Here is a 27,844-nt window from a genome sequence, read left to right on the forward strand (position 1 = left end):
GGGCAATGACCACCTACGTGCGACTAAGTCTACCGAAGCAAAGAAAAAAAAAAAAGAAAGAAAAGGGGGGTGGAGGCCGAGGAGGCGGTCATGTGACTCGACACCCACGTGACCCCGGCGCACATGACTTCTAGTCTCTCGGCGCCTCTCGCACAGCAAGGACGCAGGGGAGCAGAGGTGAAGGTCCCGGGGCTGGCGGGGGTCCCGGGTGCTGCGGTCGGGGGGCGTCGGCGCAGGAGGCCCAGCCGGCCAGCGGGCGCCGGGGGCGGCTCCCCGGGACGGCGGCGGGCGCGGAAGTGCCGGGGAACCGGTAAACAGCCGGCTCTGCTCCGCAGATGAGCCGAGCCGCGCCGCCGCCGCCGTGCCTGCCGCCGCTGCTGCTGCTGCTGCTGCTGTCCTGGGCGTCCCGAGGCCAGGCAGCCCCCAAGGAGGACGAGATCGACTGCCTCCCCGGGCTGGCCAAGCAGCCGTCCTTCCGCCAGTACTCCGGCTACCTCAAAGCCTCCGGCTCCAAGCACTTCCACTACTGGTCTGCGGCCCTGGCTCCGGGGCCGGGCGGGCGGGCGCTGGGCGGGCTGGAGGGGCGTCCTCCGCCGGCTGCGCCAACCCCGCCCTGACCCTTCTCAGGTTTGTGGAGTCCCAGAAAGATCCGAAGAGCAGCCCGCTGGTCCTCTGGCTCAACGGGGGTCCCGGCTGCAGCTCCCTGGACGGGCTTCTCACCGAACACGGCCCTTTCCTGGTGAGTGGATGCTGCTGCCTCCGCTCCCGCGCCCTGCAGCCCAGGAAGGCAGGGACAGCTCGTACAGCTGTGTGCGTGCGCTGCGCGCGTGCACCAATTCTTGGGCTTGAACTCATGGCCTGGACGCTATTCCGAGCTTCTTTACCGCTTGATTCGCAGCACGACTCCCGGCTTTTTCTGAGTAGCGTACTGAAAATTTGAGTCCCAGGGACGTTCCCGCCGAGGCTGGCGTGGAACCCTGACCCTCAGATCTCAGCTTCCTGAGTAGCTAGGATTTCAAATGTGAGCCACCCGTGCCTTGCATCCATGAAGTCTTTTGGCTTGAACTCTGGGCCTTGGCAATGTCCCTGAGGTCTTCAGCTTAAGGCTACTGCTCTACCACTTGATCCACAGTACCACTTCCAGCTTTTTTTCTATGTATGTGGTACTGAGGAACTGAACCCCGGTCTTCGTGCATGCTAGGCAAGCACTCTACCACTAGGCCAAACTCCTGGCCTCACACTTCGGGCTCCTTGAGGTTTTTATAAGGTTCAAGGCCAGCATTCTACCACTTGAGCCTCAGCTCCACTTCCAGCTTTTTGGTCTTTGATCAGAGGTAAGAGTCTCATGACTTTCCTGCCGAGGCTGGCTTTGAACCCCATCCTCAGATCTCAGCCTCTGGAGAAGCTAGGAGTACAAGTGTAAGCCACCAGTGCCTGGCAAGCCTTAGTGTTGTTTTCATCCCTACCTCTTAGGGTTTCGCCCATTGTAAGAGGCCTAGCATACCCCTTCCCTTCATCTCTTTGGCCCTTTGGACTCACTCAGCCATATCTTTCTTCCTCAGATCCAGCCAGATGGTGTCACTCTCCAGTACAACCCCTATTCTTGGAACCTGGTATAGCGGGAGTGGTGGGGCCTGGGGGGTGTCTAGGCACTCACATGGAATGGGGAACCCTCTTCAGTGCATTTCTCCTTCCCCTCTAGATTGCCAATGTGTTATACATTGAATCCCCCGCCGGGGTGGGCTTCTCCTACTCCGATGACAAGGTTTATTCCACCAATGACACTGAGGTAAGTCCAAAGCCTGTCCAAGTTTCCTGGTTCTCCAAAGTGGCATGATGAGGGGGCAGACAGCAGGGCCTTGGAGTCTACTTTGGCTCCATTCCAAGCTGTATGGTATGGTCATAGCCAACTACTTCCTCTTGCACAAACTAGGTGTGTTAGTCTCATTATCTATGAGGACCTGAGGTCAAATACTAAACCTGATTCTCTCCTTTTGGTATCCCCAGGTGGCACAGAGCAATTTCGAGGCCCTTAAAGACTTCTTCCGCCTGTTTCCAGAGTACAAGGACAATAAACTTTTCTTGACTGGCGAGAGTTATGCTGGTATCTACATTCCCACGCTGGCTGAGTTGGTTTCGCAGGACCCCAGCATGAACCTTCAGGTGCAGAAGGGAAGGGAGGACCCTGTGATGTAGCTTTGTGCTTAGCAAGGTCACGTGGTCCGCATCCTCATCAGCCAGCCTTCTTCATGGCTGCCCCGTCTCTTGTTTGCATGCCTCCAGCCACAGGAGGCTCACCTGTGGAGCTACCAGCTTGGTTCTTCACATGGAATAGGCTTACCCACCCCCACAAACTACCCTGGCTTTCAGCCACCAGATTGCAGAAGGTCTACATGTAGGTCAAGGGTGGTTCCTTCTTATCCACTCTCCAGCTGAACTGATGGCCCTGGGTGTTTCACAGGGGCTGGCTGTGGGCAACGGACTCTCCTCCTATGAGCAGAATGACAACTCGCTGGTTTATTTTGCCTACTACCATGGCCTTCTGGGGAACAGGTATGGGAGTGGGACTGTTGGGCAATCTCTAGGGTGGGTCAGGTCTTAAGATCTTACATTCATCCTCCAGGCTCATGCTATCCCAGATCCTCTCCTGGTTAATAACAGGTAAGGACTAAGGTTGCCAGGAGTTTGGTGCTAAAAGGCCAAGGAAAAGAATCAAGCCTTAAAGAGGCTAGAGGACCAGGAATGTAGCTCTAGTGGTAGAATGCTACATAAAAATGAGACTAACAGGGCCGGGAGTTTGGCCTAGTGGTTAAAGTGCTTGCCTAGCATGCATGAAGACCCGGGTTCAATTCCTCGGTACCACATACATAGAAAAAAAGCCGGAAGTGGTGCTGAGGCTCAAGTGGTAGAGCTCTAGCCTTGAGAAAGTCCAAGGACAGTGCTCAGGCCCTGAGCTCAAGCCCAGGACTGGCAAAAAAAAAAAAAAAATGAGACTAACAGCCGGGAGTTTGGCCTAGTGGTTGAGTGCTTGCCTAGCATGCACAAAGATCCGGGTTCCATTCCTCGGTACCACATACATAGAAAAGCCGGAAGCAGTGCTGTGGCTCAAGTGGTACAGTGCTAACCTTGAAGAAAAAGCCCAAGGACAATGCTTAGGTCCTGAGTTCAAGCCTCAGGACTGGCCAAAAAAAAAAAGAGAGAGAGAGAGAGAGAGAGAGAGAGAGAGAGAGACTAACAGCTGGATGCGGTGTCTCACGCCTGTAATCCTACCTACTCACGATGCTAAAATCTGAGGATCGAGGTTCAAGGCCAGCCTGGGCACTAAAGTCTGTGAGACTCTTATCTCCTATTAACCACTAGAAAACTAGAAGTGGGGCTGTGGCTCAAGGGGTAGGGTGGTAGTCTGGAGCTGAAGAACTCAGGGACAGCACCCAGGCCCAGAATTCCAGCTCCACAACCCCCCTCCACCCCCCCTCCCCCCAAAAAAAGAAAAGAAATAAGACTAAGAAAAGGGGCTGTGAATGTGAGTTAGTGGTAGAGTGCTTACCTAGCATGCATGAGGTCCTGGGTTCAATTCTTCGGTCCCACATACACAAAAAATCCAGAAATGGTGCTGTGGCTCAAGTGGTAGAGTGCTAGCCTTGAGCAAAAGAAGCTCAAGGACAGTGCTCAGGCCCTGAGTTCAAGCCCCAGGACTGCAAGAGAAAAGGAGGCAGGGAGAGCTAAGGAGAGTAAGCTGAGTGGCCTGGGAAAGTGGGAGAGGTGCTTCAGAGGTTTACATTTAAGCTGGGTGCCAGTGGCCCATACCTATAATCCTAGCTACTCAGGAGGCTGAGATCTCAGGACAGCAGCTCAGAGCCAGCCCAGCCAGGAAAGTCTGTGAGACGCTTTCTTTCTTTTCTTTTTTTTGCCAGTCCTGGGCTTGAGCTCAGGGCCTGAGCACTGTCCTTGGACTTTCTCAAGGCTAGAGCTCTACCACTTGAGCCTCAGCACCACTTCCAGCTTTTTTCTATGTTTGTGGTACCGAGGAATCAAACCCGGGTCTTTGTGCATGCTAGGCAAGCACTTTAACCACTAGGCCAAACTCCCGGCCCCTCTGTGTGAGACTCTTAAATCCAATTAACCATCCATCAGAAAACAGAAAGTGGTACTAAGCACTAGCCTTGAGGGGGTTAAAAAAAAGCACTGCAACAGTGCAGGCCCTGAGTTCTCCATGACCAACACAAAAGTTTTTAAGTAAGAAATTTGGTTAACTACAATTGTAAAAGCTTTCCTAGGCCCCTGGGGTTAGGCCCTGGAGGGCGAGTGGGCGGGTGGGTAGAGGAAGGATGCTTTCCACATCTGCCCACAGATGTGTAAGTGCCTGCTCTGATCTCTCGCAGGCTCTGGTCTTCCCTGCAGACCCACTGCTGCTCTCAGAAGAAGTGTAACTTCTACGACAACAAAGACCCAGAATGTGTAACTAGTGTAAGTTTCTTCCCCCTGCTCTGTCAGTCCTGCACCCTAATCCTGAAGAGGAAGAGCCTCTTTGAGGGGTCCCCCCTTCATCAACTCCATTATCCTTCGGTCCTGTCCCAAAACAGTGAGGCAGTGTTCTGTGGAAACACTCTATGAGGAAACTGAGGCCATGAATGTTTAATAAGTCTCCATAATAGTAGACAGTGGTGCTAGGACTGGGCTAGGATTCCACTGAGCCCAAGCGCCTTACCTGTGAACGAACGGGAGAAGGGTGTGAGAGAAAGGAGACTGGCTGCGGGGTGAGGTGCACAGGGATGTGTGTGTGTAAAGCACGTTGGTGTGTTGTCACAGCTGCAGGAAGTGTCTCGCATCGTGAGCAACTCCGGCCTCAACATCTACAACCTCTATGCCCCGTGTGCTGGGGGGGTGCCTGGCTCTTTTAGGTAGGTGTTTCTGTGCTTCCCTCGAATCCAACCCCAGCTGGGTGGAAACCCACTTCCTGTCCCCTCATTTCACTTGTAGGTATGAGGACAACACCCTCGTGGTCCAGGATTTGGGCAACCTCTTCACTCGCATGCCATTCAGGCGAATCTGGCATCAGGTGTGTGCCATGGTGTGGACTTCCTCTTCCCTGGGGTAAGAGTTGGGGAGGGAGGCAAGCCAGAACCCCAACCTCGTGTCTTTCTGTGTCTACAGACATTGCTGAAGCGGTCAGGGTCCCGGGCACGCATGGATCCCCCCTGCACCAACACCACAGCCACCTCCACCTACCTTAACAACCCGTATGTGCGCAAGGCCCTCCACATCCCCGAGCAACTGCCTCGCTGGGACATGTGCAAGTGAGCTCCGAGGCCACGCGGGGCTCAGGGCGTGGCAGGCCCTTGGGGCCATGGTATCCCAGGGGGCTCTTAAGGTCAGGGACGGGTGATATGGGTAGTTAAAATATGAAAATTAGTTATGAGACAGGACCTTCTCCTTTTGTGGAGGGAGGGGAAGCTCTAGTATTGGTGCTTGAACTCAAGGATTGGGAACTATCCCTTAGCTTTTTTGCTCACGGCTGGCCCTCTACCATCGGAGCCATAGCTCTACTTCTTGCTTTTTACTGGTTAATGAGAGCTAAGAGTTTCATAGACTTCTCTGCCCCAGCTTGGCTTTAAGGCAGACTCTTTCTCCCCCGCCCTCCTCCCATGGGCCCCCCTCCCCCATCTATGTCCATGCCACATGCTGTCATTTTGATACCCACTGACCCTAGACTCTAAATGCCCACTTACAACCCTAGTCATTACAGCAACCAAAATGTGTTTCTGTAAGTTTCTAAATGAGAATCTGAATGCCAGAGATACAGGTAAGTCCTAGAGAGATGATATAGCCCAAAGAGGGAGATTTACATTCTGTGGTGAGATGGGGACTGGGGAGAAGAGAGGGGTCTGAGCTCTTCACTCTTTTTCCTCCTTTTCTTGGGTCTGTGCACATGTTCCTGGCAGCTTGCTGGTGAATTTACAGTACCGCCGACTCTACCAAAGCATGAACTCCCAGTACCTGAAGCTGCTCAGCTCACAGGTGTGTGAGAAGCAGGATACACCAGTACCTAGAGAGCCATGGCAGCAATGAGGGGGGTGGGGAAGAGGGAAATGACAGCTTTTAACCCCCCCCCCAAAAAAAAGCAGTGATGCTGAACCTTCTAGAGGTCAAATTCTTTGCCTACGGTTTGTGGTTGGCAGGATGGAGATTAGAGCGTGGATTTGTCTCTAGTACATGCTACTCTGCTATTAGAGGTCCTGGGATCCCACACAGCCAAGGGCCTTTAGAATGAGATTAGCTAATCTAGGGTTGGAAAAGGCATTGTTCAAGGTGACGGAGGACCTAGAACAAGTCCCTCTACTCTACTTGTCACATGGCTTCAGCTGCTGTTTTCCTGTGTGTAAAGTGGGCATGTTAAGCTAGAGTGTGTGGCTGTGATCGTACACAAGAGGGCTGACACTGAAGGATTAAGAGTTCCAGGGCAGCTTGGGCTTTACAGAGTCAGACTCTCACAAATATTAAAAAAGAAAAAGGAAAAAGAAAAAAAAGTAGGGATAATGGGGAAATCTTTTAGTGTTCACTGGATATGTAATAAGCAGTTGGAAAATAGAAGAATTAAAAAGAAATTTGGAGGGCCAGGAGTTTGGCCTAGTGGTTAAAAGTGCTTGCCTAGAATGCACAAAGACCCGGGTTCGATTCCTTGGTACCACATACATAGAAAAAAGCCAGAAATGGTGCTGAGGCTCAAGTGGTAGAGCTCTAGCCTTGAGAAAATCCAAGGACAGTGCTCAGGCCCTGAGTTCAAGCCTAGGACTGGCAAAAAGAAAAAGAAAAAGAAAGAAAGAAATTTGGAGAATTTCCTGGTTTGTGCTATTTAGCTGGGCCCCTTAAATTCTCTGAAAACTGGGGCCTAGGTGTCCTTTCAGACATGCCACTTTTCCCTTACCCTGCTCTAGAAATACCAAATCCTCTTATACAATGGAGATGTGGACATGGCCTGCAATTTCTTGGGGGATGAGTGGTTTGTGGATTCCCTTAACCAGAAGGTAAGGCGGGGCTGTGTTCCCTGGGAGAGGACTGGGTGCAGAGATGTGGGTAGCTGTCCTTGGGAGTGACTCTGGTCCAAAGGACAAACCTGAGCAGGAGTTCCCAGTCCCTGAGGCGAGGTCCTGTGGGTGGTTGTGAGCTGGGATGGTCATGCTGTGAGCTGACATCTTTCTTGGTGGGGTAGATGGAGGTGCAGCGCCGGCCCTGGCTAGTGGACTATGGGGAGAGTGGGGAGCAGATTGCTGGCTTCGTGAAGGAATTCTCTCACATTGTCTTTCTCACCATCAAGGTAGGAGAGGGTGAGGGGTAAAAGGGTTGGAAGGGAAGGGGCGGGGACAGGATCTACCCATCCTTACCCTCTTTTTATGCTGGCTTAAGGGCAAGATTCCTGGGGAAGGGCCCGGGGGTTCCCTGGGCCATGGAGGAAGGGACTGGTGGGGACCAGCTTCTCACAAGCTTTGCTCCCCAGGGTGCTGGACACATGGTCCCCACCGACAAGCCCCGGGCTGCCTTCACCATGTTCTCCCGATTCCTGAACAAGGAGCCATTCTGAGAGTCAGGGGACCAGTGGAAGCCCCTGCGATGCCTGATCCACCCCTCCCAGCCTCTCCTGTCAGGATGGCGATCCTCCTTATGCAAAATGCCCCTGTGGGCAGAGCGCTCCTCTAGAACTCCCCCCACTTCATTCAGATAGCCTACTAGGGGCAAGTTAGCACTTTATTCCCAGGCGCTGCTGCCTAGCTCCTGTCCTGCTTACAGAATGCCCTTCTGAATATATTGACCACATCCCAGGACCCCATCCGAGCTGTCAAGAGAGCCCAAGGGGAGGGGTGGAGGGACTCTGAATGATGGATTGATTGACTGATTATGGAATTAAATTGGGTACAGCTTCAAACCTCATCTTCTCTGTGGCACTAGGGGATGGAGAGGGCACTTCAGGCTCTAGAGGGGGAGGTGGAAGGGCTGGAAGGAGTGGAGCCTCTAAGGCCAGCTGTCAGGGTGGGGATCAAGGGCTCAGGCAGCCGCTGTGGAAGGCAGAGGGGCCCTGGAGGCTCCAGAGTCCCAGGTGCTAGCAGGCCGGTTCTTGTTGATCACTTCCCGCAGTCCTTTGGCAAAGTGGAGGTCAGCCCCAATGGTGATGAAGCCCTGTATAAAGGAACAGATGTAGCCTTGCTCACTCCATTTCTTATTAAGACAGAGCCCTTGGCCTCGGGTGCTTAGTGCAAGAGAAAGCAGAAAAGGCAGTTTCCATGGCTTCGTGGAAAGGATATTATGTGGAGGCTGCAGAAGCCAACGGGGCTTCAAGGAGTGCTCAGGAGTGAGAGGCAGACCTGGCAGTGAAGATGGAGAAGTGTTTCTAGAAGGCTCCCCTAGGAACAGGCCTGGGGAGGCTGGTGTAATATTAAACACTGAGGGAGCACGGTTAAAGTGGTAGAGTCGTGCTGCACGTGCAAAGCCTGGGGTTCAGTCCTCAGTATCACCGGAAAGAAGAAGAAAAAGAAAAAAAAAAGCCAGAAGGGACAATTGGTGAGTGGATCCGAGCTGAGCGTCTCAGAAGGCAGAACAGGACGCCGGTGGCTCAGGCCTGTAACCCTAGCTACTGAGGAAGCTGACATTTGAGGGTCATAGGAGGCTTTGAATCCAGTTCCAGCCGAAGAGTACCTGAGACTCACCTCCTCCAATCAACCAGCAAAACACCCAGAAGTGGAGCTGTGGTTCAAGAGGTAGAGGGCCAGCCTATCTAACCCCAGGTGTGTGTCACACACATGAGCAACTTGTGGAGAGCTTTTGGGAGGGGGAGCCCCTGCCCTCCCCCCACTTCCATCCTCAGTTCCACTCACCGCGTGATTTGTCACCACCTCCTGCACGAAATCAATGCCATCTGGGAGAGGAATCTGTACCCCATGCCACGTCCGCTCTGCGGGTGGGAGGCGCTGGCTCAGCCTGGGCCCCGGGCTCACCCCTGCCCCTCCCGCTCACCCTCGCAGCCCTACCATTGATCATGGGCATCACCCCGATCTGCAGCAGGGTCTTCAGGGGCGTCTGCAGGGGGATCAGCTGCAAGGGAAGATGGACACGCGGGGCACTCGTGGGCAGGGCTTGCTTAGGTGATCCCCCCACACAGACTGGCCCGCCCCACTCAACTCACAGCCAGTGACTCCAGCGCAGACTGGTTCGAGTAGATTTGGAACCTGTGGAAGAGAAACAGCCCGTGGCTGGAGGCCTGGAAGCGGCCCCTCCTACCTCCCCAGTGTGCACAGCCCTGAGCCAGTCGCTTCCTCCACGGCTGTGCTGGAAGCGGCCCCTCCTACCTCCCCAGTGTGCACAGCCCTGAGCCAGTCGCTTCCTCCACGGCTGTGCTGGAAGCGGCCCCTCCTACCTCCCCAGTGTGCACAGCCCTGAGCCAGTCGCTTCCTCCACGGCTGTGCTGGCCAAATTCTTTTTTTGTGTTTGTTGTTTTGAACTCGGCCTGGGCACTGTCCCTGAGCTCTTCAGTTCAAGGCTACCACCCTACCCCTTGAGCCAAGCCCCACTTCCCATTTTCTAGTGATTAATTCAAGATCAGAACCTCACTTCTTTAGTGCCTTAGTGCCCGGGCTGGCTTTGAACTCCGATCCTCAGATCTCAGCCTCCTGAGTAGCTAGGATAACAGGCGGGAACCATGGTGCCCTGTATTTTTGTTTATTTTGTTTTTGTTTTTGGCACTTGTGGGACTTGAACTCTAGGACTGGGCACTGTCCCTGAGCACTTCAGCTCAAGGCTACTACTCTTACCACTTTGAGCCACAGCATCACTTCCAGTTTTCTGGTGGTTAATTGGAGATGAAAGTCTCATTGACTTTCCCGCCCAGGCTGACTGAGTAGCTAGGATTATAGCTGTGAGCCACTCCCACCAGACAATTTTATATGCCGAGCTTTCAGCTGCTAGCTCTGACAGTGTGTATTTAACACAATTCACAACACTTCTGTCAGAGTCCAAGGTCATTCATAAAGTTAAATCTTGATCCACGATCATTCCATGTCTTAGCTATTGTGTAAAAGCAATATACATGGACTTCCAGGTTTAAAAAAAAAAAGTTAAAAAGCATCAGTGCCTAACCTGTAATCCTACCAACTCAGGAGACTGAGATCTTCAGGACTGCAATTCAGAGCCAGCTCAGGGACTCCAAAATAACTGGCAAAAAGCTGGGCCTGGGCACTGTCCCTGTGCTCTTCAACTCAAGGCTAGCACTCTTCCACTTGAGCCACAGCACCACTACCAGCCTTTTCTTTGTATGTGGTATTGAGGAAGCAAACCCTGATCTTCGTGTATGCTAGGTAAGCACTCTATCACTAGGCCAAACTCCCTGCCCATGAGTGCACACACTCTCTCTCTCTCTCTCTCTCTCTCTCTCTCTCTCTTCATTTTTTTTTTGGGGGGGGGGCAGTCCTGGGCTAGAACTCAGAGCCACTTCTGGCTTTTTTTCTGTGTATGTGGCACCAAAGAATCAAATCCAGGGTTTTATGCATGCTAGGTAAGCACTCTGCCACTAAGCCACTTGGCCAGCCTGCTTTTTTGGTTTTTGAAAGCACTGGGGTTGACCTCAGGGACTTACTCTTCCCTTGAGCCACATCCCAGTCAGGGAGTTATTTTAAGAAAACACCTTTTTTTATGGCTCAAGCTTCTAATCCTATCTACTCAGTAGAAGCCAAGGGTCAAGGTTCAAGGCTAACTCCTCCCCCCTTAAAAAAAACAGAAAGAAAAAAAAATCCACAAGATCCTATCTCAACCAATAAAAGCTGACATGAAGGGACTGGCCTCCCCTCCCGGCTTTAGGGGAAGCATAAATAGAAGACTAATAGCTGAGTCTGGAAATAAACATGAGGAACATATTTGGCAGGCACTAGTAGCCTGTAATCCTAACTACTCAGGAGGCTAAGGGTCAAAGTTAAAAGCTAGCCCAGGGGGCCGGGAGTTTGGCCTAGTGGTAGAGTGCTTGCCTAGCATGCACGAAGGCCTGGGTTCGATTCCTCGGTTCCACATACATAGAAGAAAAAAAAAAAAAAGCCAGCCCAGGCAGGAAAGTATGAGACTCAAATTATCTTGAATTAATCACCAAAATTCTGGAAGTGGAGCTGTGGCTCAGGCTCAAGTGGTACAGCACCAGCCAATTGGCAGTGCCCAGGCCTTGTCCTGGCACACACACACACTCCCCTAAAACAAAGCCAGAAGCCAGTAACTCACTCCTGTAGTCCTAGCTACTCAGGAGACTAAGATCTGAGGATCGAGATTCAAAAAGCCAGACGTGGCTCAAATGACAGAGCCAGCCTTTAGCATAAATGTTCTGGGACAGTTCAGTCCTCAGGACTGGCACACACACAAAATCTCTAAATCAAAGAGGTTTGGGGCATGGCTCAAGTGATAGAGCAATTACAAGATCCTGAGCTCAAATCCCAGTACTTCCACATGAAGAAAAAAGCTTTTCTATGTGTTCACAAAGAAGACAGACCCTAGCTCCCTAGGACTTGCAGGTCTGCCTCAAATTGAACTCCACGAGTCTGTTGGGCAGGTATGCTCATTATCTAAGCACTTTAAGGCAAAGGGCAGCTAAGGGCCTGGTCAGGGCCTAGCCCCTCTGCATACTTGCGCAAGTCCAGCTTCGTGCGCAGTGCTTTGCCCCGGAGTGCCATCTTGGCGCTGAGTCGGGCTTCCTGCAGGGAAGTGAAGAGGGGAACATTGTGGCCCACGACCACTTCTCAGTGCCCCTCCCCCCCAGCTGCCATCATTCCGGACGGCACCATGATCATGCTGGACAGCTGGACTTCGGGCAGGTTGGGTGGAACCAAGGCGATGGTGACACTGGCAGTGACGGAGATGGTGGTGCCCGAGGGCTTGATGGTGCAGCGTGGGGGGACCGTGGCCCACAGCTCCAACTTCAGTGGGGAGTCTATCACTGCAGGGCTCTGGGGACAGAGCAAGAAGGAGGAGTCACAACTAGAATCTCTCCCCTGGGGCCACCCGGGACGACTATGGATTATAACTATCCAGACTTGGTGGTGGTGGTGGTCATGGGGCTTGAGTCTCACTGACTTTAGTGCCCAGGCTGGCTTTGAACTGCAATCCTCAGATCCTAGCTAGGATTACAGGTGTGAGCCACCACCTGGCCCTGAGACTTTTTTTTTTTTTTTTTGCCAGTCCTGGGCTTGAGCTCAGGGCCTGAGCACCGTCCTTGGACTTTCTCTCAAGGCTAGAGCTCTACCACTTGAGCCTCAGCACCACTTCCGGCCTTTTTCTATGTATGTGGTACCGAGGAATCGAACCCGGGTCTTCATGCATGCTAGGCAAGCACTCAACCACTAGGCCAAACTACCAGCCTGCCCCTGAGACTCTTATCTCCAATTAACCACCAGAAAACCAGAAGTGGCACTGTGCCTCAAAGTGGTAAGGTGCTAGCCTTGAGCTGAAGAGCTCAGGGACAGAGCCCAGGCCCAGAGTTCAAGCCCCACAATCAACAAAAACAAAAAAATCCAGACATTTCTGCCCAGACTGGCTTGAACTCACAGCTCTCAGATCTCAGCCTCCTGAGGAGCTAGAATGACTGATGGCGGGCCACGTTGCCCAGGCTGGTCTTGAATCCTTGGATTCAAAGGATTGTTCACCTAAGTCTCCCAAGTGCGGGGACTGCAGGCAGAGAGAACCTCTCCTGCCCCCGTCCCTCCCTGCCTTCCTGATAGTTCCTCCTCCCTCCTCCACAGCCACAACACTTTGCTATGTTAATATCCCAGCTTCCACTGCTGCCATATTGAGCTGTATATGAAGGGAAAGAAGCCAGGCAGAAAAAAACAGATGAGTTCTGTGGCTTAGTGTCCTTGCCATCCCTTCCCCCTGCTAGCCTTTGCCTCTCTTTACCCAGACTTAATCCCTGTTTCTCTGTCATTGTTTACACACTGAGGCTGTATTTGAAGACATTCTTGTGCCCACAAACAAGTACATCCTGATGGTAAATAAAGCTTGAGATTTATAATGTGAAAAAAAAAATATCCCAGCTCCCTGCCACCTCCTCTCTTCCCTAGGATGGTTTCCTCTAAGAGCCAGGTAGAATCCTATTGCATTTAAATGCTAACTCAGCACCAAACAGTATTCTCAACACTACCTATGTATTAGCTCATTGAAATCTCACAACAATCATGTGAGCCATCGTTATGGTTACTACCACCACTATTTATTATCCTCTTTCTCTCTGTCTGTCTCTGTCTCTCTGTCTCTGTCTCTGTCTGTCTCTCTCTTTCCCTCTCTTCTCTCTTCTGTCTCTGTCTGTCTCTGTCTGTCTGTCTCTCTCTGTCTGTCTCTCTTTCTCTCTCTCTTTCTCTCTCTCTTTCGGCACATTCCCTGAACTTTTTTCACTCAAGGCTAGAGTTCTACCACTTTTAGCCACAGCATCTTTCCAGTTTTCTAGTGGTTAATTGGAGATATGAGTCTAGGATTTTCCCATCTGCATTGGCTTTGAATCCTAATTCTCAGATCTCAGCCCCATGAATAGTTAGGATTACAAGCATACGCCACTGGTACCCAGTTATTTTCCTCATTTTGAAGGTAGGTAAGTTGAGGCAAAGACAGGCCATGTAGTCAGTTGCAGGACTGAGAGTTGCAGCCAGGTATTATGTCGCAGAAATCACACTCTTAACTGCTTGACCACAAGCTGGGTGATGATCGTGACAGTAATAACAGTTGTAATGTTTATTGAGCACTTATTCCATAACAGGTGCCACACTAATTACACCTATTCATTCATTTAATCCTCATGACAGCCTTGTGACATAGTAAAGGCCAGTGTGACCTGGAATCATACAGATGCCAATACAGGTTCAAGTCCCAGCTTTATCATCACCAAAGTGAAACAAGGGTGAGTATGTTAATGATAACTCAAATAATTTATTTTTCTTTCTTTCCCCTCCATGCCTGCCATCCTATTCCCGAACTGGGACTTGAACTTAGGGTCTCACAATTGCTTGGCTTGCTTGCTTAACTGGCGCTTATGACTTGAACCATGTCTCTAGCCCAGCTTTTTGTTGGTTATTCTTCCTAACTAGGCTGGCTTCAAACCATGATCCTTGGGATTTGAACCTCTTGAGTAGCTAGGATTGAGCTACTAGTGCTATGCTTCAAGCGTTTCTTTACATTGCTTATGAGGCTGGAACCCACGCATGCGCTTGGCGAGGGCTAGGCAAGCTTTCTACCTGTAGCATATATTCCCAATCTGCTTTAGAATGTGGTTGTTGTTTTGTTTTTTTGTGCATGTGCCAGTCCTGGGGCTTGAACTCAAGGCCTGGGCACTGTCCTTGAACTTTCTCAGGGCTAGCACTCTACCACTTGAGCCACAGCACAACTTCTGGCCTTTTTTTTTTTTTCCTGTGTATGTGGTACCAAGGAATTGAACCCAGAGCTTCATGCATACTAGACAAGCACTGTACTGCTAGGCCACACACACTCCCGGCCCTGCTTTCAGAATTTTTTTTTTGCTAGTTGTGGGGCTTGAGCTCAGGGCCTGAGCACTGACCTTGGACTTTTCTCAAGGCTAGAGCTCTACCACTTGAGCCTCAGCACCACTTCTGGCTTTTTTCTATGTTTGTGGTACCGAGGAATTGAAACCAGGTTTTTGTACATGCTAGGCAAGCACTCTACCACTAGGCCAAACTCCTGGCCCCTTGAATTTTTTTTTTGTGGTCATGGGGCTTGAACTTGGCCTGGGCACTGTCCTTGTGCCGGGACTGGCTTTGACTCTTGGTCCTCAGATCTCAGCCTCCTGAATAGCTAGGATTACAGGTGTGAGCCACCGCGCCTGGCTGCTTTTAGAATTTTTAACTACCTCTCCCCTCCCCATCAAACAAAGAAGAAATAAAACAATATATAGTTATCTCTGTCTCCTATCCTTGCAAGGCTTGTGTTCTCCCAGGCTTGGCAAGGTGAGGAGACCTGACCACAGGCAAGGAAGCTGGGTCTTTGTCTCTTCCATGGCTGCCACTGGGCCCCTCCACATGTTTCCTCCCTGATGTACAGGTAGCTTGACCTTCTCCAACCCCAGCCACACCCCTACCTCTGGCCAGTGCTCACCTGGAGTACAATGCTTCCGAAGTACGAGGCCCTCAGCAGAATGTCCAGGTCATGGGGCACCTGGAGGGAGATCCAGAATAAAGCAGGATCACTGAGAGCCCTGCCACACCCCCTCTGCGCCCTCCATACACCAGGCTCTGGCATACCTTGTCTCCTTCCAGCGTGAGCTTCAGGGCTCCCGCCCGGAAGTAGCTTTCCATGGCAGAGTCAAAAAAGAACTCCGAGAAGGCCACATACACCATCCGCTCCGTCTCCTGAAGCTGGGGTTCCACCGCCCGGTTGGGGCTGCTCCAGTTGTCTTCAGCCAGGGGAAAGAATGACCCCTGGGATCGGGGAGCAGGGTTAGAGTCAAAGCAGACTGACATGTCTCCCTGTGCTAAGCCAGGCATGATAGGGAACTATGGGGAATCAGATGCCTGTGGTTTCTGGGGGCTGGGAGGAGGCTCTGCAAGGAGACAGGGATGTTGTAGGGAGTCCACCTAGAAAAGAGAGGACCAGGAAAGGTGTTGCAGGCAGGTGATGGGGCGTTTGAACAGGCCTGGGGGCTGGACGGCAGGAATGGCAGCGCCTGCTGATGTGGGCTAGCAGTTTCCTGGGACAGGCACTTTCAGGTCATTGATTGGGCCAACTCTTCTAGTCTATCCGAGGGCCCAGTGAACACAGTGCCTCCTCACCAAGAGATGGCATGGAACGGTGGTGGGCATGATTGCATTGGTGACAGGGCTGGCTGGATTTGAACCAGACATTCCTGCTCTCGAGTCCATGCTTTGAAATTCTCAGCTATTCTTTTTTTTTTTTTTTTAATAACCAGTCCTGGGGACTGAACTCAGGGCCTGATCACTGTCCTTGGGCTTTCTCAAGGCTAGAGCTCTACCACTCGAGCCAGAGCACCACTTCCACCTTTTTCTGTGTATGTGGTACTGAGGAGTCGAACTTTTCTATTATCTTAAAAAAAAAAAAAAGTAACTTGTAGTTGGGCGCAGGAGCTCACCTGTAATCCTAGCTACTTGAGAGGCTGAGATCTGAAGACCTCAATGTAAAACCAATCTGGTCAGGGAAGTCTATAAGACTTTAATCTCCAATTAACCACCAGTAAACTGGAAGAAATGTTGTGGCTCAAAGTGGTAGAGGACTAGCCTTAAGCAAAGGAGCTCAAGGATAGTGCCCAGGCCCCGAGTTCAAGCCCTATTGACTGACCAAAAATAAATAAATAAATAAAAAAGGTAGAACCATAAGCCATGAGCAAGGAGGTTGAATCTCAGACTGTGGCAATGGAAAGCCATGGCATTCCAACAGTAAGAGCTGTCCTAAAGAGAAGAAACAATCACACAGATTTAGTGAGTCTGTTTAGAAGGTCAAACCCCAACCCCAGCAGCTCACCCGGAATTCCATGTCTAGGTTACTGGTGGAAACCACAGGATCCTTCAGGAGAAAGTAGTCGATGCCAACAAGCTCATCCACAGAACTGCGCACTGCAGAGAGGGGCTCTGGTCACTCAAAGCTGTGTGGTGTAGGCAAGCTGCTTAGCCACTCTGGGTCTCTCATTCATAAAATGAGGGTTCTTATGAGGATTAATGGTTTTATGTCAAAAACACTCAATGTGAGCTGGGTGCAGTGGCTCACACCTATAATCCTAGCTACTCAGGAGGCTGAGATCAGAGGATCAAGGTTCAAAGCCAACTGGGGTACAAAAGGACCTGAAACACTTGTCTCCAAATAAACTCTAGAAAACGGGAAGTGGGGCTTGGCTCAAGGGTAGGGCTGTATCCTAGAGCTGAGGAGCTCAGGGACAATACCCAGTCCCAGGGGTAAGGTGGTGACCTTGAGCTGAATTGCTCAGGGACAATGCCCGGCCTAGTTCAAGCCCCATGACCCACACAAAAAAAACCAAAAAACAAAAACCACTCAATGCTTGGGATGCAGAAAGCATTCAACAAAGAAGCTATCATTATTTCAGTATTATTTTGTTTTAGTAGTAGTATTACTTCTACGGAGTTTGATCGAATCATCAAACAAGATAGCAACAGAATCGGAATCCCTTCCCTTCTTGGTCTTTCTTTGCTCTTTATTCCCTTCCAATGCCCTGTATGCTTGACGTCTTTGAAGGGACAAGATTTCTGCCCCCAAGTGACAGAGATGATAGCTTAGGAAAAATGAGTCTGTGCTAATGGATGTGCCCAGCGATCGCTGGGTATATATGGGACCCTAACTGCCTCTAGGGTGAAGCACTGAGAGCCAGTAAGGAAATCAGAGATGAGTGAGAACTTACCTGAGATCACGCAGCAAGTCAGCAACATGTGAATCCAGGACCATCCCACAGCTGGGATTAGGAAGGGCCTGACTCTGGGACGCTGTGACAGCTGCAAACCCAGCCTCTCCTCTTACCCCTACCCCCAATCCAGCCTGGCCCAGCCAGCATCAACTCACCAGGCACAGTGTCCAGGAGGGAGTTGAGCAGAACCATTCCTGAGTGGTAGAGCACCGGGCAGATCTGAGAGGTAAGGCTAGAATCAGGGCCTTCTCAAAGCCAGGAAGGGCCATCCCCACCGTTCCTCCCTCCCTTCCCCTCCCCTCCTCCCTACACACTCTGTACCTGCTGGTTCAGGAGAAAGCGCATCCCAGATGTGATGAATGTGGAGAGAAACTCATACACTTTCCTGGGAGGAGAGGAGAGGCTGGATGAGTCCAGCTTATCATCCAACCCACCCTGTACCAGAAGCAATGACAGTGACCAGAGAAACTATGGTCCCAGGACTTCCCAGCTCCAGCCTGAATTCCCAGCTCTTCCTTTCTCCTCCACTGGCCTGACTTTCAACACTCTCACACCTGCTTCAGCCAAATTAATCCACCCTCACTCCTTGCGTGTGTGTGTGTGTGTGTGTGTGTGTGTGTGTGTGTGTGTGTGTGTGCTTACACACACACACCAGTCCTGGAGCTTGAAAACTTTCGTGCTCCAGTCTAGCACTCTACCATTTGAGCCACAGCTCCACTTCCAGATTTTTGGTAGTTTATGGACTCTCTTGCCTGAGCTGGCTTCGAACCACGATGCTCAGATTTTAGCCTCCCGAGTAGCTAGGATTACAGGTGTGAACCACCATGCCCAGCTTCAATCCATACCCTTACTGATGCCCTCCCTGCCACTATCAACGCCTCTGTCCTATGTCCTCCCAGCTAGGTTCAGATGCCTCATCTTGCAGGCAGTTTTCCTGGCGCATGGCCTACTACGTACATTGATCCTCAGCTACTCTAGTTTATTCTATAATGTAGACAGGCATTTATCATATACAGTACTATTGTCAATGTTTTATGAACACACTCCTCATATTGAGGGGTTTTTTTTAAATTTTGTCTTTACTTTTCTCACAACTTTATATAAAATAGGTTCTATCCCCCTCCCCATTTTACCAAGGAGGAAACGGACTTGCTTGAGCTCCCAAGCCTTGCACTTTGTGTTATACAAGGTAGTTGTGCTGTGGGGCTCAAAGGGTGCATTGAGGCTAGGACTTACTTGAACGTTCCCCCGAAGGCCACATGCATTTTGGAGACGGAGGCCTGGCAGGAGACATTGGACACTTTCATCCGGCCACTGGGGTCCTGGGAGAGCTCCAGTCCAGTGCGAATGGACACGCCCTCTGCTGAGGCATTGATGTAACCCCCATCATATCTGCCAAAGGAGGTTACTGCTCTAATCCATTCCAGCCAGGAAGTGAGCTGAGTCTTCACCACCTCTCTCCAGATACTTCGTCATACCTCTTTGTTGTGGTGGAGGGTGTGTGTGTATTGGTCCTGGGGCTTGAAGTCAGGGCCTGGGTACTATTCCTGAGCTTTGGTGCTCAAGGCTAGCATTCTGTCTCTTGCGCAACAGCTCCCCTTCTGAGTGGTTAACTGGAGATAAGAATCTCAGGGACTTTCCTGCCTGGGCCGGCTTCAAACTGTGATCCTCAGATCTCAGCCTCTTCCAAAGCTAGGATTATAGGAGTGAATTACTGGCACCTGGCTTGTTGATTTTAGAGACAGAGTCTCACAATATAGCTCAAGCTGGCCTGGAACACGAGCTACTTGTGTTTCCACGTCTAGAATGTGGGGATGATGGGCATGTTTCAGCACATCAGGATAAAGGTTATTCCTCTTAATAGGCTACCTTTCTGAAGTTTACTGGATATATACCAAACACTCCTAATCCTTAAAATGTGGGTATGATTGATCCTAGTGTAAGGATGAAGAAAACTGAACTCAGAAAAACAAAGAGAAGCCAGGCACAGTGCCTATAATCACTTAGGAGGCTGAGATCTAAGGATGGCAGTTCAAAGCCAGCTCGGGCACTAAAAAGTCCATGAGAGGGGCTGGGAGTTTGGCCTAGTGGTTAAAGTGCATGCCTAGCATGCATGAAGACCCGGGTTCGATTCCTCGGTACCACATACATAGAAAAAAGCTGGAAGTGGTGCTGAGGCTCAAGTGGTAGAGCTCTAGCCTTGAGAAAGTCCAAGGACAGTGCTCAGGCCCTGAGCTCAAGCCTAGGATTGGCAAAAAAAAAAAAAAGTCCATGAGACACTTATCTCCAATTAACGACCAGAAAACTGCAAGTGGTGCTGTTCTGTTCCTCAAGGGGTAGGGCTGTAGCCTTGAGCTAAAGGACAATGCCCAGGTACAGAGTTCAAGTCCCATGACCAACCACAAAAGAAAGAAAGAAAGAAAGAGGGGCCTGGAGTTTGGCCTAGTGGTAGAGTGCTTGCCTAGCATGTATAAAGACCTGGGTTCGATTCCTCAGTACCACATACATAGAAAAAAATCCAGAAGTGGTGCTGAGGTGGTGGTAGAGCTCTGGCTTTGAGAAAGTCCAAAGACAGTGCTCAGGCCTTGAGCTAAGCCCAGGACTGGCGAAAGAAAGAAAGAAGAAAGAAAGAAAGAAAGAAGAAAGAAAGAAAGAAAGAAAGAAAGAAAGAAAGAAAGAAAGAAAGAAAGACAGTCGAGCCGGGAGTTTAACCTAGTGGTAAAGTGACTGCCTAGCATGCACGAAGACCTGAGGTCGATTCCTTGGTACCACATATATAGAAAAAAGCTGGAATTGGTGCTGTGGCCTTGAGAAAAGTCCGTGGACAGTGCTCAGGCCCTAAGTTCAAGTTCCATGACTGGCAAAAAAGAAAAAAGGAAAGCAAGCAAGCAAGCAAGAAGGAAGGAAAGAAAGAAAAAGAGAGAGAAGAAGAAAAGCAAAAAATTGCCCACAGCTCCGCCTTGTCCCACCCTACTCTCCCCTGCCAAGCCCCATCCTCACAAGAACCAGTAGAGAAGCTGTCTCCGGAAGCGTAATCCCAAGGCTGCATTGGAGATTTGTAGCATCAGTTCCTGCTCAGGCTGGAAGTGCAGCTCAGAGGATGTCAGTTGCAGCTCTGTGACTTTTACCCTGTGAAAAACCTCTGGGTCAGATCCAGGATCAAGAGGAGGGGGCCCCACCCCACCCACAGGAAACTCATTCCCTTCTCTTCCAGACCAGGCCAAGGAAGCTGGGGTGGGTGGAATGGATTCTTCCAGTGCTCTCCAGTGCTCAACTTAGACTTGGATGGCTTAGAAACTAAGTTTCTGCTGGGCGTCAGTGCCTCACCTCTAATCCAAGCTACTAAGGAGGCTGAGGAGATCTAAGAACACGGTTCAAAACCAGCCCTGACAGGTAAGTTCATGAGACTCTCATCTCCAATTAGCCACAGAAAACTTGAAGTGGCACTGAGGCACAAAGTGGTAGAGTACTAGCCTTGAGTGAAAAAGGTCAGGGACAGCACCCAGGCCATGAGTTCAAGCCCCATGACCAACAACAACAACAAAAGAAACAGCTTCTGGGGCTGGGAGTTTGGCCTAGTGGTAGAGTGCTTGACTAGCATGCACGAAGATCTAGATCTGATTCCTTGGTACCACATACACAGAAAAAAAAGGCTGGAAGTGCTGCTGAGGCTCAAGTGGTAGAGCTTTAGCCTTGAGAAAGTCCAAGGACAGTGCTCAGGCCCTGAGCGCAAGCCCAGGACTGGCAAAAAAAAGAAAAGAAAAAAAGAACAAAAAGAAACTAAGCTTCTCCTGAGCCAGTTACTAAAAGTGAGCTTCACCTATCTCTGTGTGTGTGTGTGTGTGTGTGTGTGTGTGTATGCTGATACTGGTACTCTTGCTTGGCCTTTTCTGCTTAAGGTTGGTGCTATACCACTTGAGCTATATCTCTACTTCCAGATTTTTGCTGGCCAACTGAAAATAAGTCTTTCAAGATTTATCTGCCCAAGCCGCACTGGTGGTTCATACCTGTAATCCTAGCTACTCAGGAGGCTGAGATCTGAGGCTCACCATTCAAAGCCAGCCCAGGCAATAAAGTCCGAGAGACTCTTATCTCCAATTAACCATCAGAAAACTGGAAGTGGCTCTATGGTAGAGCAGTAGCCTTGAGCTGAGGAGCTGAGGGACAGTGCCCAGATCCAGAGTTCAAGCCCCACAATGGAGGGGGTGGGGGAAGAGATTTATCTGCCCAGACTGGCTTTGAGTTGTGATCCTCAGCTCTCAACCTCCTGAGCAGCTAGGATTACAGGCATAAACCACCAGTGCCCAGTGTAATCTTAAACTTTTGAGCCCCAGCATCGAGCTACTTGAGCCTCACAAGTAGCTAGGATTATGATGTGCCAATACCACATCCAGTAATCAATCTTATGAAAGTCTTGTTACCCTGCTTCTCTTACACACAGGATTACTCACTTGGGAAGAAGAAGGAGGAGGAGGAAGTGGAGGAGGAGGAGGAGGAGAGGGAGGAGGAAGAGGAGGAGGAGGAGGAGGAGGAGAAGGAGAAGGAGAAGGAGAAGGAGAAGGAGAAGGAGAACAAGAAGAAGAAGAAGAAGGGGGCCGGGAGTTTGGCCTAGTGGTTAAAGTGCTTGCCTAGCATGCATGAAGACCCGGGTTCGATTCCTCGGTACCACATACATAGAAAAAAAAGCTGGAAGTGCTGCTGAGGCTCAAGTGGTAGAGCTCTAGCCTTGAGAAAGTCCAAGGACAGTGCTCAGGCCCTGAGCGCAAGCCCAGGACTGGCAAAAAAAAGAAAAGAAAAAAAGAACAAAAAGAAACTAAGCTTCTCCTGAGCCAGTTACTAAAAGTGAGCTTCACCTATCTCTGTGTGTGTGTGTGTGTGTGTGTGCGTATGCTGATACTGGTACTCTTGCTTGGCCTTTTCTGCTTAAGGTTGGTGCTATACCACTTGAGCTATATCTCTACTTCCAGATTTTTGCTGGCCAACTGAAAATAAGTCTTTCAAGATTTATCTGCCCAAGCCGCACTGGTGGTTCATACCTGTAATCCTAGCTACTCAGGAGGCTGAGATCTGAGGCTCACCATTCAAAGCCAGCCCAGGCAATAAAGTCCGAGAGACTCTTATCTCCAATTAACCATCAGAAAACTGGAAGTGGCTCTATGGTAGAGCAGTAGCCTTGAGCTGAGGAGCTGAGGGACAGTGCCCAGATCCAGAGTTCAAGCCCCACAATGGAGGGGGTGGGGGAAGAGATTTATCTGCCCAGACTGGCTTTGAGTTGTGATCCTCAGCTCTCAACCTCCTGAGCAGCTAGGATTACAGGCATAAACCACCAGTGCCCAGTGTAATCTTAAACTTTTGAGCCCCAGCATCGAGCTACTTGAGCCTCACAAGTAGCTAGGATTATGATGTGCCAATACCACATCCAGTAATCAATCTTATGAAAGTCTTGTTACCCTGCTTCTCTTACACACAGGATTACTCACTTGGGAAGAAGAAGGAGGAGGAGGAAGTGGAGGAGGAGGAGGAGAGGGAGGAGGAAGAGGAGGAGGAGGAGGAGAAGGAGGAGGAGAAGGAGAAGGAGAAGGAGAAGGAGAAGAAGAAGAAGAAGAAGAAGAAGAAGAAGAAGAAGAAGAAGAAGAAGAAGAAGAAGAAGAAGAAGAAGAAGAAGAAAAACAGGATGTAGCCTGGACTATCCTCTGACTCCTGATGCTGAAATTACAGTGGTGCACCATGCGCTTGAATTTCCTCAGAGTCTTTGCTAGCCTTGCTCAGGCCTCGCTCCCAGTACCCAGTTCCCCCAGCTCTGTCATCCTGTGACCTTGGCTTTTACCCCTCCTGCCCTGCTCCCTAAGCCCCGCCCCAGCGGCTTGGCCACGCCCCGGCCGCTCCATCCTCCCCGCCCCCCTCACGTACCCCGGCCTTCCACCTGGCTTCCTGGAGCCCGGGACGCCCCTCGGGAAGGCGTGCCCGCCCCGAGGCTCCTCCTGAACCCCGCTTACTCCGAGATGTTGTAGTAGAACTGGCCCTCTCTTCCTCGCAGGTCCGGGATAGTGATGGTCTCCAGTTCCTGCTCCAGAAAGCGCAGCCCTTCCTGCTTCACTGAAGCAGCGAGGAGACCCTTAGCTGGGCGCCGGAGCCTGGGCGACCCCATCCCAGCCCCTCCGCCCGCGCCCGCCCCTTACCCAGCTCCAGCGCCTTGGACGTGACGCGGATCTTGCACCCCGGGAGCTCCGCGTGGGCACCTGCCAGCAGCAGCGCTAGGAAGAGGGCCCCGAAGAGCGCCATGGCCAGCCGGCCTGGGGGTGAGGAGGCGGCGCAGGAGTCACCGGCACCGCCGAGACCCACGTGCCGGACGCCCCGCGGGACGAGCGGACGGGCCGGGCTGTCCCCCGCCCAGGGGCGCCTGCTTCCATTCGACAGACGCAGAGACTGAGGCCCAGGAAGGCGACGCCACTTGCGCGGCGCCTCCGAAGGATTTAGGGCACGGGGAGGGGACATCCTCGGCCCCCTCATGCCATGGCCACGTGACAAGCGTGGACCTCCCGGGATCGAGCCCCCCTCCCCCCATAACCTTCCCTTTGGAGGCCCGGGCTTGCACGTTGCCATAGCAACGAAGGCACGCGCATTCCTAGGGGCAGCTAGCGGTCTCCGGGGCCCCCGCGCGCGCGCGCTCCACGCTGGGGCGGCCGGCCGGACCCCGGGCGCCCGGGGCTTCCCGGGCCCTACATCTCCCCACGTGGGGGTTCTTCTCGGCACCCCCCATCTCAGCGTCCCTCCCCACCCCGGCATCGGCTCCTCTCCTCACCCGGGTTCAGTGGACCGAGGCTGGGATGGGGGCGGCGGCGGCGGCAGCGCGGCGGGCAGAGCTGGGGATCCGGGCCGCAGGGTCTGGCGCGCGGCGGGGCTCCGGCCGCCTTTATAAAGCCGAGCCTCCCGGACCCCCCTCCTCGCTCCGCGCTCTCCCCTCCTCCCTAGGGCCTGGGAGGGGACGGGGCGGGACGCTGGCAGGCAGCGAGGGCTGAACCGAGCCCCGTGACAAGTCTGGCTTCTGTCGGGGCAAGTGGGGGACTGGGCCTTTCCAGAGAGGGGGAAGTGCAGGATCCAGCCTGCCCCTGCCCCTCCGCCCCACCATCACGGCCTAGCCACCCATCTCTTCCGGACCGACCGTGGGCAAGTCAGTTCCCCTCAGCCATCCGGTCGGTTCCTTGTCCAGCAAATGTGCCTAAGAGGGGCCTTGAGGTCGTCAGGGTTCCAGGTACCTAGGACAGGGACAGAGTAGCTGCTATCGTTTTGCTGTCCAAGAGGAAGCAATAATGGTGTCCACCGAGCTTGTACTTAGCACGAAGCACTCCGCTAGCTAGGATGACCAACGCGTTCTGACTTTCCCAGGACTTTCCTGACGTTTAAAGTTCCTGGGAATCCCGTCAATGCATGCAAACCAGGATGGCAGAGCACCCTAGATCTAGGTCAGCTTACTTAATGGCCTGTGTGGTTGGCACTCTTAACCTTCTTTTGCAGGAAACTGAGGGTTGAAGAGACTGGGGACCCTGCAGTGGAAAGTGGGCTTTACAGCCCAGTACAGACTCTTCTGAGGGACCACAGCTCACAGCCTAAAACGCCCTGGCATTAATTTTTTTTTTTTTGCTAGTTCTGGGGCTTGAACTCAGGGCCCAGGCACTGTCCTTGTACACTTTTTTGCTTAAGGATAGCACTCTGCCACTTGAGCCACACAACGCCACTTCTGGCTTTTTCTGTGTATGTGGTTCTGGGGAATTGAACCCAGAGCTTCGTGCGTGTTAGGCAAGTATGCTACCACTAGGCCACACTCTCAACCCGCAAATTATTTATTATTATTATTATTAGCTGCCTTCCCTAATCGAAAACAGAAAAAACATGATTAGCCTGATTAATATCTGTGCTCACATCTGTAATTTTAGCTACTTAGGAGGCTGAGATCTGAGGATTAGGATTCAAAGTTAGCCTAGGCAAGAAAAACCAGAAGATACTGATTTCCAGTTAACCACCAAAAAAGTAAGTTTATTAACAGTGTTCTGGCCCTGAGTTCAAGCTCCAGTACCAGCATGTACAGACACACACACACACACACACACACACACACACACACACAAATCAACATTTAAGGTTACTGAAATAATAAATTGAGTGGGCTTGGCATGGTATATGGCACACCTTTAACACCGAAGAAATGCTGGCGGTTATTATTAGAGGCCCACACCACAAGTACACCAGTGGGATGTGTGTGTGAGGGAGAGAGAATGTGCAGGGGAGGCATGGGCATATTCCTGTGAACTCAAGTAACCTTCCTGGAGTCTGACTCAGGGAGCAAAGCTGCAGGCTGGGGGTTCAGCTCAGTGATGGAGTACATACTTTATCTGTCTTTGCCACTGTGGTTTCAGCTCAAATGGCATCACTTTAGGAGGGCCTTCCCACTGTTTTGATCACGTCCTGTAGATCACAGCTTGCTTGAGTTTTTGGAACTGACTTTACTACTTGATATTTTCTTGCCTATTTATTTTTCAACTGTCTATCTCCATGAGGATGTGAATTTTGTTTAGCATTGTATTCTTAGTGCCTAGGCAAGTGCTTGGCACCCAGAATACTTTTTTTGGTGATAGAACTAGTTTAAAATCCTCAGATGTCTCTGAGGAGTAGGTGGTTTCTATAGCACTTCAAGATTGCTCCCTCCCCCCTTGCTGGTATGGGGACTTGAACTTGATGCCTCACACTTGGCTTTTTGGCTGGTGCTTTGGAACTTGAGCGGTACCTCCACTTTCAGGTTTTTTTTTGTTTTTGTTTTTGCTGGCCAATTGAAGATTAGAATCTCAAGATTTGTCTGCCCAGAATGGCTCCAAACCAAGATTATCGGATCTCAGCCTCCTAAGTAGCTAGGATTCTAGGTGAGACACTGGCACCCAGCTTTCATCTGAGGATTTTTAATTTTAATTTTTTGGTGGGTCATGAGGATTGAACTCAAGGGACTGGGTGCTGGGTGCTGTCTATTTGAGCCACTGCTCCACTTCCTCTTTTTTTTTGGTCATGAGCTTGGATTCAGGGCCTGGGTGAAATCCTGAGCTCTTCTGCTGCTCTACCACTTTGTGCCACAATGTCACTTCTGGTTTTCTGGTGGTTAATTGAAGGTAAGAATCTTGTGTGCCGGGTAGGGTGGCTCATGCCTGTAATCCTAGCTACTCAGGAGGCTGAGACCTGAGGATCACGGTTCAAAGTCAGCCCAGGCACTAAGGACGGAGAGACTCTTTATCTCCAATTAATTACCAGAAAAGTGGAAGTGGCACTGTCGATCAAGGGCTAAGGCAGTAGCCTTAAGTTGAAGCATTGAGGGACAGAGCCCAGGCTTGACCGACAAAAAAAAAAAAAAAAAAAAAAAAAAAGTTGTGTATTTTCCTGTCTAGGCTGGCTTTGAACCACAGTCCTTAGATCTCAGCCTCCTGCGTAGCTATAGCTACCACTGGTGCCTGGAAAGAGAAACAGACAGAAAGGGACAGTGAGGGAGTTCATATACATATAAACTACCTTTCTATCTATATTGAATTTACTCCTTCACTTTGTTGGCCCAGCTCACATGACTAAACACAGCCCTGACCTGGCCCCGGAGAATCACAGTCACTGGCCTTAATTCCGGGACTTGCCCACTCTCCCTCCCTTCTCCATTACATGAATTTCCCCTTCCTGTCAAAACATGTTGTACCCTCATACCTTAGAATGACAGCAGCAGGGCACAGTGCAGGCACAGGCACACTTTGACAGTCTTCCTCACTACCTAGCTTTAGGGATGGAGAGATGAGCAACCTCAAATCAATTCCACTTTTACTCCTGGCTTTGAATTGGAAAGGGAGGGTTTCTAGTGCTCAAAGGAACAAAGAAATGCTTTTTCTAGTGCAACAGCCCAGCGCCATCACAAAAGTAAGGTCAATAAAAGCAGTCTAGGGCTATGGATCCAGACAGTTCTAGTTCAAGTCCTGCTTCTGCCTTTTTCTACAACAGATACCAGGAAATCATTCAGGGAAAGGGCCACATAGCACAGATTTTAGACTCTGCTCAGCATGAGAACACATATAGACAGACAGGCTGCCTGCTAGATTTAGTGCATGGACTATGGTTTGTCAATTCCTGACCTAGAGAAAAGTAAAAACTCCACTCTGTTTCTAAACTCAGTTTCCTCATCTGTCAAATGGGATGATCTAGTTGCTGCCTCCCTCCCTGGCCATAAGGATTTAATTAATCGACGTACACGCACAGCTAAATGTAGTACATGGAGAACCAAAGTGCTCCCAAAAATGGTTCTAGTAGCTACTTATTAGCACATTGCTTAACAAACAGAAAGTGCTTTGCAAATGTTAGTTCATGTAAACCTCATGCCTTCTTGTCAGGCAGGGAGCTTCATCCTCAATTTATAGATGAGGCAACTAAGCCAGAAAG

The 27,844-nt window shown here is 51.0% G+C and overlaps 2 protein-coding genes across 2 annotated transcripts; one reads left to right on the forward strand and one right to left on the reverse strand.

Annotated features, from left to right (window-relative positions):
* Nucleotides 1-22: 22 nt before the first annotated feature.
* Ctsa (cathepsin A) lies at nt 23-7,921 on the forward strand. The gene is made up of 15 exons (XM_090352438.1): nt 23-177; nt 336-529; nt 628-739; nt 1,563-1,613; nt 1,703-1,789; nt 2,008-2,163; nt 2,462-2,553; nt 4,383-4,467; nt 4,810-4,901; nt 4,981-5,059; nt 5,155-5,297; nt 5,943-6,018; nt 6,936-7,025; nt 7,211-7,315; nt 7,496-7,921. The coding sequence occupies exons 1-15, from the start codon at nt 124-126 to the stop codon at nt 7,577-7,579; spliced, it is 1,500 nt and encodes a 499-aa protein (XP_090208564.1). The 5' UTR covers nt 23-123; the 3' UTR covers nt 7,580-7,921.
* Pltp (phospholipid transfer protein) lies at nt 7,726-24,275 on the reverse strand. The gene is made up of 16 exons (XM_090352439.1): nt 24,192-24,275; nt 23,569-23,682; nt 23,386-23,485; nt 20,390-20,518; nt 18,626-18,781; nt 17,711-17,774; nt 17,545-17,608; nt 16,498-16,589; nt 15,264-15,440; nt 15,118-15,177; nt 11,805-11,969; nt 11,650-11,717; nt 9,176-9,218; nt 9,021-9,084; nt 8,868-8,944; nt 7,726-8,172 (listed from the first exon to the last, which is right to left on the reverse strand). The coding sequence occupies exons 2-16, from the start codon at nt 23,669-23,671 to the stop codon at nt 8,041-8,043; spliced, it is 1,494 nt and encodes a 497-aa protein (XP_090208565.1). The 5' UTR covers nt 23,672-23,682; nt 24,192-24,275; the 3' UTR covers nt 7,726-8,040.
* Nucleotides 24,276-27,844: the final 3,569 nt, after the last annotated feature.

Source organism: Megascapheus bottae, chromosome 18, assembly GCF_031878675.1.
Source record: "Megascapheus bottae isolate mThoBot1 chromosome 18, mThoBot2.hap1, whole genome shotgun sequence".
NCBI classification, from domain to species: Eukaryota; Metazoa; Chordata; class Mammalia; order Rodentia; family Geomyidae; genus Megascapheus; species Megascapheus bottae.